Here is a 12789-nt window from a genome sequence, read left to right on the forward strand (position 1 = left end):
TTTATTAAAATTATTAAATGAATCACAAAAACTTGGTCTAATGAATTAAGTTTAGAATTTGTTTTCGGTTCTGGCCGTTCTAATGGTACATTTTTTCTTGTCTCTTTATATTTTCCGGTTCTTACGCTTGTGGGGAAACAGCGAGTTCAAATTATAAATAGAGCGAGTATGGAATTTTTAATTCAAAATGTATGAGTTGAAATTTGTTTTTTTTTATCATTAGTTCATGAAGTGGTGACTGGTATCTATGTAAAGAAAATATACTACCAAATTACCTTGTAAAACTAATTTTGATGCGATAACTGCTCAGGGCTTTTTATAAATAACGATGAAGTTAACTTAAACTCAATGTTTGCGCATTGGTTAGTACAAGATAGCTTTTCAAAAGTGTAAGTTGACATGCGCTTCAAGGTACTCTCCAGAATCCGACTGAGTATTTCGTTTTTTACACACATTTAGATATTTAATCTTTTACGAAATAACTCAAACAGATAAGATTATTTACACCTGTGGAAAAACCTAGTTTAGTTGGCTATCTGATTGAAAGGTAAGATATTTTATTTTATTTTATGAATTCATTTCATCTCTTCACATTTCATTAAAAATTTAGGCATTTATTATCCTAAAACTTACCCGAAAGTCTTTTTGTTTTTATTCTAATAGGTACTGTATTCATACATTTTTACTAATGTACATATAAGCAATGACAAATTTTAATTTTCGATTAATTAATCTAAATATTCAATAATTGATTTATTTAATTTGTGGGATTTCTGGTTGATGGTATCTGGCGTGGGTACATCTTCGATCCACTGAACTAGGTCAGTTTAGGGGGCGTTGTCCAACCCCTTTATTAATGGACAGGATATTTTCAAGATTCAATTTTTTCTTATTTATAGGTAGGGTTATGTAATCAGATCTTTAGGCAGTTAAAAAAATTCTGTTACTGTTTCAGTGGAAAATACTTCGATCTTGCATACCAAAACTTTGTTTTTTCTCCAAATTGGGAAATTGGCGAATATCAAACTATATTCTGTATTGTAACCATTGCTATCCTAAGTTTTAGGTCATAATTCATCCACCGGAAGTAAATAATTTTTAAACATAAAGACGATTTTATATAAAACGGCTACAATGATTTACTCTCAACTTTGTAAAAAATCAACTTTAATATGTAGAACTTTTACAATTTATTACTGAATTTTATTCCTAGAATTTATCCCTGAATATTTATGGTTCCAGGTCGAGGGAAGGGCGACGACCTAAGTGTAATTATTTATATGTTGGGTGGCTTAGACACAAAATTGAACAATCTAAATTTCAAAAAAGTCTAACCAAATCAAACAATGACTTTAGCAGTCTTAGATAACTCTACAAAACGGATCTGGTGAATGCCTTACTTTGTAAGGTGTCCTTTAACCACAATGCCTAATGATAGCTCCAAACAGATGCCTGCATCTGCAAGATGTCAATGAACCACGTAACTTCATATCTCTAACACTATAGACGAACCCTAGCATCTTAGTCTACCGATAACCTACAGAACTCATCCATGAAGGTGAACGATACTCTCGTTTAAAAGTGAGAAGGGGTATAGGGCGTCCTATCTAGCTGGTCAATCTACCTCCATCCTACCCAAAATTTCCATATGATCTAGTTGTCAGACCATAAGGACGCCTTTCGTAAAAGATTCTTCCAGTTTCCTAGATATTCTAGCTGAAGGCCCAAGAATTTAGTGCCTCTAAAATAACCTATCCGGAAATCGAATTTTTTAAATATAAAAATACTTTTTCTGCGAAGTAACTGTCCGATAAACAATAACAAAAATTGCATTTATCTTATCCTGGAAAATAGAGGTCGATTCTCCAAGAGACACTAAGTGATTTCCTATATCATTGAAATCGCATCTTCAGATCATTTTGAATCAGAGATCATCTGTGAGGCACCTATGATAAAATATCAGGTGTCACAACAACGTTAACTATCTCCCTAGAAGACAATTTTGCACCAAGGAATGGCACAAAATATTATTTCTCCCCACTTTTTCAGAAAAAGAATCAGACCCGGAATTCAATAACATCTCTTGCGATAGCCGTCGATAAATGTTTCACTTCAATGTGTTAAAGGGGCGAAAAATATTGTCTAATCGATTGATAGATCCCTTCGATAGTTAAGAAAAAGAAGGAAGGTTAAGGTTGGGGTTTTGGTTGATGAGTGTGAGCTTTGTTGATGTGTATTTTGTTTAATAAAAAAAATAGTTGTGATATAGTTGTTTATTTTATTCTTATGTTTGTTTGAACATTTTCAACTCTTCCCTGACTGTGAGTTAACATTATTTCAGAAGTGGGATTACGGATTACTTATTACTTATTACTGATTACTTATTACTCATTACTGACTACGTATGTATATGTGTTTACCAATTGACTTTTACAGTTAAATTGTTTCTGGTGCCAGTAAATCTTCAGGCAGGTAATTAGATACTTTTGTTGATAAATTTATAAATTCGTTAGAGGTATATATAGTTGAAAAAAAAAAAAAAAAAAAAAAAAAATATATATATAATAATAATAACAATAATAATAATTAAATAGAAAAATAAATAAAAATAATTAAATGAAGATGGAAAACTGTGGAGGCTGTAAAAACAAAATAGATGAGGGTGAACCATCTATATTGTGTGATGGAAAGTGTAGCCTTTGGTGGCACAGTAAATGTATTCCTGGCATGACGGAGGTGAAATTGAAAGTACTTGCTAGTCCGGAAGTGTTGTGGCTTTGTCCGCACTGTATCACGGTAAAAGATGAGCATGAAAATAAGGATTTACTTCGCATATTAGTAAATCAGCAAAATATTCTGACTCAACTTGTGGAGCGAAGACCTGACGTACAAATCATGCCAGACCTTAACAAAGAAATACCTCAATTTGAGGGTACTGAGGTAACAAGCGGTGCAAAAGACTGGTTGCGTACGATTAATGGCGTTGGTAAAATTCATGGATGGACTGAGGGTATGAAATTTGAAATTGCTAGAGTTCACCTAGCGGGACCTGCCAAATTCTGGTACCTGAGAAGAGAGTTTAAGGACTGGAAAGATTTTGAAAGACAATTTAACAGTACTTTCGTTCGTGAATGCGACAAAGTTGATCGTTGGAAGAAAATGTATGATAGAATGCAATACCGAAATGAGTCCGCAGTGGAATACTTCCATGAGAAGATATATTTATGCTCAGGCTTAGACCTACCATTCGCCGAAGTAAAGAAATTAATGCTTGAAGGACTATGGTCTCGGGATGTAGCGAATCATTTACTCATGAAAGAGCATAAAAATGAAGACGAGCTATTGGAGTCACTTGTAGCCTTGGAGAAATTGACTAAGGTTAGGGAAGAGCGTGTGAGAAAAGAGAGAAGCGTTAGAGACAGTGTTGGAACAAGTCGAAGGAACAAAGATGGGCCGCCATTTAAAGTGGGTTCCGTGACAGATAAGGCTGAGGCCAAGCCACAAACAATTAGATGCTACCGATGTGGCGGAACTGGTCATTTTTCGAACAATTGCACGAAGACCGAATCAAAGTGCTACAATTGTGGAGAAGTAGGACACATCTCTAGGGATTGCCCTTCACCCAAAAGAGAGAAAATATGCCACAAGTGCAAGAAAATCGGGCACTTAAAGGCTGACCGTCCAGAAAAGGCATTATTAACCAGGATGCCACAAAACGATTTCGTCGAAAGGTATAAAAAAGAAGCTGTAATTGATGATTGCTACAAAGTAGATTCTTTTATTGATACAGGCAGCAGTGTTTGTATAATGAGAGCGAGTACCGCGATTCGTTGCAGAGTGCATATTACGCCGTGTGAAGCTCCTGTCTATGGCTTTGGTGAAGGCTCTGTGTCGTACGCCTTGGGGAAAGCTGTTGTAAAGCTTTCTATTGATGATGTTCATGTTCAAGGTACGGAATTGTTCATTGTAGCCGACGGATGCCAACCATATGATCTGATTGTTGGTAGAAATTGGACTGAGGCTCCCGAAGTGGAAATGGTGAAACTCGGAAACAAGGTCAACTTCGGAAAGTCAGGCAGATTTCCTTTCTTAGAAATAGAATTACAGGAGAAGATTCGCAGCCAAGTAGTGGCCACAAAACCGGTAGAGGTGCCTGCCAAGAGCTGCATGTTTATAGAAGCCAGGGTAGATAATCTCCATTTGCAAATACCTATCACCAACAATTCGGAGAATGAGAAGCAGATTGTGGAAGGACAAGTGATTGCCAGAAATGCAGAAGTTGGGGTGAACAAGATAAGCGAAGATATAGTAAAACCAAGGAAGCCGTTGACGGAAGAGCAGCTAAATATATCCGAGACACTGACTGCAGAAGAGCAAGATCAAGCCTTTATTATGTTAAAGGAGAAAATAACTAGTGCTCCAGTTTTAGCCTTATACGATCCTAAGAGGTACACTGAACTACATACGGATGCGTCGGCGAGTGGACTAGCAGGAATGCTGTTTCAGCAAGGGGACGACAAGCTCATGCATTTGGTGTACTGCATAAGCAAAAAGACCAGTGAGGCGGAAAGTCGTTACCATTCCACCAAGTTGGAATTAATGGCCATCGTCTGGTGTCTAGACAGATTAAGAGTCATGTTGTTGGGAATAAAGGTAACAGTGATAACCGACTGTCAGGCATTGGTGTATTTAAATGCAAATAAAACGAAGAGTTCACAAGTTGCCAGATGGTTCGACCTACTCCAAGAGTACGATGTGGAGGTCAAACATCGTACAGGTGAAAGGATGGCGCACGTAGACGCGCTGAGTAGAGCTGCGGTGGAGCCGGCAGATGATGTAATGGATACCATAATAGAGTCGAGACTTGAAGTGATGTTGGCGCTCTCCGAAGAAGATCATGTGATGGCGATGCAGTACGGGGATAAGGACTTAAAGGACCTCATAGAGGATCTCAAAACCAAACCCGAAGAAAGATCCGCCGAACAGAATCGAAGAGTACAAGAATTTAGCCTTAGGAACGGTATGTTGTACCAAAAGGATAAGACAGATGGAATTTATCGTTGGGTTGTCCCGAAAGCGATGCGGAAAAGTTTGGTGGTGAAGTTCCACGACCTCGCTGGGCATTTCTCCATAGATAGAACGATTCAAAAAATTAAGGAGCGATACTTCTTCCCAAAGATGAGACGCTATGTACGTTTTCACATTCGGAATTGTCCGGAATGCGTATTATATAAAACTGCCAGAGGAAAACAGCCAGGTAAATTACACCCGATCACGCCAGGGAAGCGGCCGTTCAGTACGATAAACTTAGATCATGTGGGACCGTTGGTACGAAGTACTAAAGGGAAGCGACACATTTTGGTGATAATTGACAATTTAACCAAGTACACGAAATTGTATCCAGTGGTAGATACCTCAGCTGCTCAAGTGTTGAACAGTGTAAAATCGTTTGTGTTAAACTATGGGTTGCCGGATCGGATTATCACTGATCGTGGCACTTGCTTTACATCCAAGCAGTTTGAAACCTACTGCATCACGAATGGCATTAATCATATCTTAACATCAGTGCGACATCCACAGGCAAACGGCCAGGTGGAGAGAGTGAATGCTACTTTACTACCAGTAATTCAAGTCTCTATGATGAAGGAGAGAACATGGGATAAGAAGTTGGAGGAAGTGGAAAGTCATCTGAATAATGCCATGAATAAGACTACAGGGATCTCACCCTTTCAAACCTTGTTTGGTTACAAACCGAGTTTGGTAGATGGTGCTTTGAGAACTCTCACTCAACAGTCCGAGAGTGAAAGAAGAGATGTAGGGGAACTCCAGTGCGAAGTGAGGAGGCGAATAGAAGAAGAACACAAGCGTTGGAGAGAAAAATACGACCAACACCACACCACCGTGAAGTACAATATTGGGGACATTGTGTTCTTACGTAGACCACCTATCCCGACGGGTGAACCAACCAAGCTCCAGATCAAGTTCAAAGGACCTCTAGTGGTTACCGCCGTGTTACCAGGGGATACTTACCGTGTGATGTCGTTGAGAAACGAAGTCGGCGCCACCTATGCAACAGTGGCTCATGTGAGCTTGCTAAAGGGCTTTGGAGGACGAGAGAATAAAGAAGATGAAGAACTAGCTGGGAGCGAAACAGACATTGAAAGTAAGGCGGGTGAAGCGATGGGGATTGAGGAAGAATCGAACTCTCAGTTAAACGTAGGGACCCCGCGCTTACCTCAGCAACAAGAAGCGCCTGCCAAGGGGAAAGAAGAAGACTGCGGTTCGAGTGATCGCAGGAGAAGCCAACGGAAGAGGAGACGACCTAGGAGGTATAGTGAGTAATAGGCCATTAGGGACATCACGAGGCTAATTGAGGACAATTAGCGGGCAGAATGGCCGAATGTTAAAGGGGCGAAAAATATTGTCTAATCGATTGATAGATCCCTTCGATAGTTAAGAAAAAGAAGGAAGGTTAAGGTTGGGGTTTTGGTTGATGAGTGTGAGCTTTGTTGATGTGTATTTTGTTTAATAAAAAAAATAGTTGTGATATAGTTGTTTATTTTATTCTTATGTTTGTTTGAACATTTTCAACTCTTCCCTGACTGTGAGTTAACAAATGTGATAAAAATTAAAATCAACACAAAATAAACAATTCTCAATGTAAACAAAATAATATGTATTATATTATAATTTATTAATTAAAGTAGTTTCATAGGCAAGCAAAAAACCGTTTATTTAAAGTGTAAATTTTACATACAAAGTTAAAGATTTCCAAGTTGCACTTATCTTTTTTTATTACGATTGGGATAAAAAATAAATGAATAGAGATTTGATCTGGACTTTTGATCTTTTACTTAACTGAACACAACGTGAGAAATTAATTAAGTTTTAAATACGTACTAGACATAAAAGAGTCAATTCCAAGTAAAACGTAAGATAAAGGTCATTTAGAAACTTTTTAATGTTTTTTAGACCAGGGGTCGAAGTAAAAAAATTAGGCAAATTAGTTCGGAGGGAGTCATAATTTGGAATCAAATTTTGATTTTATTTTCTGTAACGTTGGATATGCGAGTTTCACGAACGTCTGTTTTTAACAATTTGTTCAAATTAATCTCATCCTGTTCTAGACCGTCTTTAACAAATATTAAAACTGTCTAGGAAGACAGTTGTTTAAGGGTGATCGTCAAAAACTGTAGGAAAAAAGTGTGACGTTGAAATACACCCAACTTTGACCATTTTTTATCTTTTTCAATTAAAGATAAAATTCCTAAACTTTCTATAAAATTATAAGTTTTTTTTTGCAATCAACCCTTGTCTCAACTTTTTAAACCATAAGTTTTTAATAAGGAGATTCTTTATTTGAGATTGTTTGGCCCTTTAAATGTTTAAAAATAATTAGAAAGATTATTGCTCCTATTTAAGTAATTGTAATATGAATTAATTTAACACTTTATTAAAGGGCCTTAAGGATTTATGTTAAAAAGTGAAGTATATGCCGAACAAATTTTAATTTGTTAGTTTCTTTTTCAATTATTTACTGCATCGTTAATTACCGAAAAGCTTTTGTAAATCTATAAAATGATGCTTATTATATAATTGCTTTAAGTCATTATTAATCTGATAGATGTCAGCTGATGGAGTTCCCAATTTTTCTGAAAAGTTTAAACAGTTTTCAAAATTTGGCGACACCAAGTCAGATGGAAAACAGATTACTCTGTCTCAAAGTGACAAATGGATGAAACAAGCAAAAGTAATTGATGGAAAAACAATAACATCTACGGATACAGGCATTTACTTCAAAAAACTGAAGTCAGTTTCAATTAATATTATTTTTTTATTAACCTTAAGGAAGAACACATTAAAAAGTTAATTTTACTTCTAAAATGTAATTTATTTTCTTTATTTCACTGCTTTAAATTTTCTATCATTAATTTAGTATTTTTTTCCCCCCCCTACTATCTCTAACTACACTTGAAGAGCGCACAAGATTAGCGAAGCAGATTACGTAAAATTTCTCGAAGATTTGGCAAAAAATAAAAAAATAGATTTAGAAGAGATTAAAAATAAAATGAGTTCTTGCGGTCCACCTGGTCTTTCTTCAGCTGCGGTGAGTTTATCCTTGTCTGATACTTTATTTTACAAATTTTGATAAAGATACGATATTTATTTATATAGGATTATATTATTTTTTGAAGATCATTTATCATTTAAAATAATTGATTGGTTTTTTTTTTTTTTAAGCAAACCTATTAGAATTAAAAGTTAGAAGGTGTGGGCTCATTCTAAGCCACTCAGCTCTGAGTGAAATTTTGTGACTCCTTTGCAAATGAGTTTCCAAATTTTATTTTAACTTCTGAAAAAATGTACAATCTGTAAATCAGTATGTGTAGATTTTTTCAGACTTTGAGCAAGAATTTTCTTAAATTCTAGCTGGACTTCTGCAAGATGCGAGAAAATCCCAGAATTAAACAAGTAAATCTTTTAGGGAATATGTTAACAAATTCAGAAGTGAAGTGATTTTCTTGTATAAAGCAAAAATATGTATTTAATGTAAATAATAATAGCTATGCTGCTGTAAGCCTTAGGCGTGAATGATTAAATAACTTTGTCCTGCTATTCGCTCTTAAATGGATCAAGCTTTATTCATTCTAACACCGATTATTTTGTTTTCTAGGCGACAACAAAACCATCTGGTACTGTAGAACGACTGACTGATGCCTCCAAATACACTGGTTCTCATAAGCAAAGATTTGATGAAACAGGAAAAGGTAAGGGAATTGCAGGTAGAAAAGACATGGTCGATAAATCTGGTTATGTTTCTGGCTATGCTAATAAGGACACATATGAGAAGGAACATCCACCAAACTAATTTGTGATAATGTGATGTTTTTTTCTGAAAATAATAATGGTGTGTGAGGGAACAGTTACTTTCTTTGATCAATTAATTATGGGTGTTCATATATACTGTTTTTTTTTAACTCTTTTTTTCATAATACTATGATGTACTTTTAGCTATTCTTTTACATCCTCTCTAACCTAAAGATTGTATAAGTTCTTAAACTCTTCAATCTAGCTTAAAGGACAAAAATATCAAAGTAAAAAAATAAATAAATAAATATTCAGAAGATCTAAGTTTAAAATAAGTCATAGCAAATTATTTCCAATACGTTATAAACAAATTAGTTTCTAATTGTAGTAGAATTGTTAGATTCCTACGAAAAACATTCTTGCAGAAAAAGAAAAAATAGCTAATCAAAATAACAAATTTTGATTATTTTTACTCAGGGAAGATCTCAAATGCCTTTGCCAATGCATCAGAATTTGCTGTTATTTCAAGCATTAAAATATCTTATCTATCAAAAATTATTGTTTTGTACAAAAATTGTTGTTACTTTAGTCTGTTAGGCAAATAAATTTTCCTTTGAAGAAACTTCCAAAGATATACATTTTGTTTAATCGATTGTATATTTTATTAAATTGTAAATAAACTGATAACTATCTTAAAATTGCATCATTAAATCACAAAAAAAATGTGCATTTTAGTGATAAACCAATATTACAAGGTAAAAATAAATTGATTTTTCCTGCGGTTATGTAACAATACTACCTTAAACATTTCTCCGGAACAACTATTATCTAAAGAGCTAAGACAGCTTTTAAGAATAGTATTTCATCCAATGGCTATTAATTTAGTTTATTAACAAAAACTGATGTGAAGAAACAATGGCTTTTGTCATAACTCATAAGTATCATTTACTCGAAAACTAAATCAATACAAAAAACATAAATGACATTCATGCGTATTGAACGCTAAAATGTTTATATTTTTATTAAAAACAATGCTCCGAATTTATTGATTAGTTAGCGGAATAGTTTTCATCACTTAATTGTAACAAGCATTCTAAAAATAACGCGACACTTCTTTAAATGCGATTTAAAATAAAACAGGCTGTAAAACCAAATAACTTATTAAAAATCTAACTGGGAGGCTACCACTTTTTTTTTATGTTGGATATATTTTCTCATTACAGTATTTTTAGTCTCTGTAAAGTGTCTCACATCTTAGCAGGCAGCTTCAGTCATCAGCAGGCATCAGTCTAAAATGATCGAAGAACTTTGTTTCAGTCTGTCGGAAAAAAAATTGCAAAAGCTTCAAACTCACACTAGCTTTTCAGATGAAAAAGCGATTAATTTTCCTTTCCAGCAATTTTGACTTTTCCAATAAAATCAATGTGCATTTCTGATACAGTCAATGGTTTTCTAAGAACTGAAATGAGTTCTGAGATAGAGAAACTGGAGTTGTGGATGGTCAACCATACTAAGAAAAAAAAAAAATTAGGATATCAGGTATTACTCGTATTTTAAGAAAATGCTGTAGGTACTGTGGGGCTTTAAGGTTTATATGGTGTGTAGGGGCTTCTCGTTGGTAAAAACCCTACGTTTCACACACTGACCACGCTCTTTTACCAGTATTTCCTATTGAAGAATCAGCGTCAATACGAGCCATTCGAATTTTAAAAAATTCTGCTAATGTTCTGGACTCTCAATTTTCTTACAACACCACATTTATAAGCTAGTGAAAGCATCACTCTTTTTAGTATATTGCACTACTATAAATTTTGGCGGTGCACTACATAATATTGAAAGAGAGAGACTGCATCACAACGATACGGAATCTGTTATTCAAAATTCCTTTATTAGGATTACAACAGTTATCTCCCAAATCAGTTTAATAATAATTAGATTTTCCGAAAGTCTGACATTTTTTAACATACTTTAAAGATTCTAATTAAATTTTAATTGAAAAATAGTAAAGTCAAAAGTTAATATAATGAATTTCAATACAAATAGTAAACAAAGAAATATAATTTTTAAATAAAACATTTAACAAACTATGTACATTCTAAGTGTTGGACAAACGAAAAAATTACAATTATCAAATGTGAATTCTTAAGTATTCTTACATAAAGTACATATTTTTATCTATCCAAACATTTTACATTAGAAAATTGTTACATATGAAAGTATCACTCATCTTCCAAAAGATGATCCAATTTCACACAAGAGTTTGAAACTGTGGGTTGCTCTTTTTTCTTGCTAACTTTGAATACTTTTTGGCCCACTACATATTCGGGCATTATAGTTTTTCCATTTAAAAATGTGGGCTTTGCGTTTACACCGCTGGATACTGCTAACTCCTTTCCTTCTTTCTTCAAAAATTTATTAAATGTCGGCTTAACCCTGTAATTACAAATTTCCGTGGATTCTTCTGATGGCATACGTTTCTTGAGAGTTTTCAAAAAATTCATTGCTACCATTCTATTACTATCATCAGAAATTTCATCATCACCTAAGGAATATTTCTTCCACTTATGAGGATTTTTAATAAACTCTGGTATATACATCTTCATACTTTTTTTAAGTATTACTTCAGGTCTTTTAAAGATACTCTCTTGACCTAAGAAGTGTTTCAAATCTTTTTTACTTTTAACTTTGACAATATCCTTTTTTTTTAAATCTTCAGTTTTAAATCTGTTCTCGGGCTGCTCTGATGACAATTTATCTAGAGCAAGAAAAACTGATTTCTGCCTGTCATTGAAATCTTCATTACCTCGTAGATAAAAATGTGCTTCTTGAGATAACATTTTTGGACTAAGAAAAAACACTAAATTTTATTTAAACTTTAAACATTTTTAATGTTGGAAAAAAGATTGCTTTAACTCCTAAAATCTTCACTAGAACTGAACTATCAACATCAATAAGTACGGGTTACAGTAGAGCAGGTTAGAATATTGTTTCTTTATTTCATCAAGTTAATGGTTCACCATAATAAAAAATGAGAGCGCGTTAATTGTGCACTAAAATCTGAAATCATTTTATTTAAACTACCATTACGCGCTGAATTTTTTAAATTTCATTTTATCGTTGAATCCAATTCAGAAATTTTTAAGGACAAAATAAGAGGAGGGTTATATTATTTACATACATGTACATAACATACGCCTAGTAAGTGAACTACTAGTATTCGACCACTTTAGCAAATAAGAATTTTCAAGAAATATAAACGTAAATATGGTTAAGAAAAGAACATATGTTATATACTATGTGTTTATATAAAAACTTTTGAATACTTATGCAACATTACAAACTCACTTTATTACACTAGCCTTCTTTTTGCTAAATACTTGAATAATTTTTTTTATTGAGGAAAAGTGCTGAAGCATGGAGATTGCAGAAAAATAAATATTTTTTCAGGGCTAAAGAACTGTTTAATTATTTAAAAATCTTACTTTAATAAAGAAAATATGTTTAAAATACAATTGTTACACTGTTGTAGGGGAAATGTTTACATTAACAAATAACAGCTTAATTCTGTTACCCCAAATTCTTTTCAGTGTTTAGATAGGTGAACGTAAAATTTTGTTCAGTAGGTCTATTTATTTTGAATTTGACGAAAGATCATAATTGCAAATATCCTTTTTGAGAAATCAAAAGCATTGTAATAAATTCTCTTTCTTTAGAGCACTATTATTATTAGGTGATTCCAATAGTTTTTTTTTTAAATATGGTCCTGACAATGTTAGCGCATAAACTAAGAACACTGCTTACCTTAAATACAATACAAATTTATTTGTTATGAATCAGATATTTAATTAATATATTAGGTCTATTATTATTTTTATTAATACAATATAAATAATTGTTTTTTATTATTATTAAAATTTGAATAATTTATCTGTAGTAAATAATTTTTTTCTGTTAATAATATAAACAACATAAAATTATTAT

The 12789-nt window shown here is 33.5% G+C and overlaps 2 protein-coding genes across 2 annotated transcripts; one reads left to right on the forward strand and one right to left on the reverse strand.

Moving 5' to 3' along the window:
- Positions 1 to 383: 383 nt before the first annotated feature.
- Positions 384 to 9506, forward strand: LOC141446040 (tubulin polymerization-promoting protein homolog). Its single transcript, XM_074112393.1, has 4 exons — positions 384 to 547; positions 7625 to 7809; positions 7978 to 8107; positions 8675 to 9506. Exons 2-4 carry the CDS (start codon positions 7625 to 7627, stop codon positions 8867 to 8869), a joined length of 510 nt encoding a protein of 169 aa, XP_073968494.1. The 5' UTR covers positions 384 to 547; the 3' UTR covers positions 8870 to 9506.
- Positions 9507 to 10811: 1305 nt separating this feature from the next.
- LOC141446039 (uncharacterized) lies at positions 10812 to 12052 on the reverse strand. The gene has a single exon (XM_074112391.1). The coding sequence runs from the start codon at positions 11643 to 11645 to the stop codon at positions 11028 to 11030; it is 618 nt and encodes a 205-aa protein (XP_073968492.1). The 5' UTR covers positions 11646 to 12052; the 3' UTR covers positions 10812 to 11027.
- Between the last annotated feature and the right edge of the window lie 737 nt (positions 12053 to 12789).

This window comes from Rhodnius prolixus, unplaced genomic scaffold (assembly GCF_049639745.1).
Source record: "Rhodnius prolixus isolate KJV_2025 unplaced genomic scaffold, Rpr scaffold_1, whole genome shotgun sequence".
Lineage (NCBI taxonomy): Eukaryota > Metazoa > Arthropoda > Insecta > Hemiptera > Reduviidae > Rhodnius > Rhodnius prolixus.

Coding starts and splice junctions, on each gene's coding strand:
- LOC141446039 (XM_074112391.1), bottom strand. CDS start 11,645: ATGTTATCTCAAGAAGCACATTTTTATCTACGAGGTAATGAAGATTTC.
- LOC141446040 (XM_074112393.1), top strand. CDS start 7,625: ATGTCAGCTGATGGAGTTCCCAATTTTTCTGAAAAGTTTAAACAGTTT. Junction 7,810..7,977: donor ATTTACTTCAAAAAACTGAA/GTCAGTTTCAAT, acceptor CTACACTTGAAG/AGCGCACAAGATTAGCGAAG. Junction 8,108..8,674: donor CTGGTCTTTCTTCAGCTGCG/GTGAGTTTATCC, acceptor TTTGTTTTCTAG/GCGACAACAAAACCATCTGG.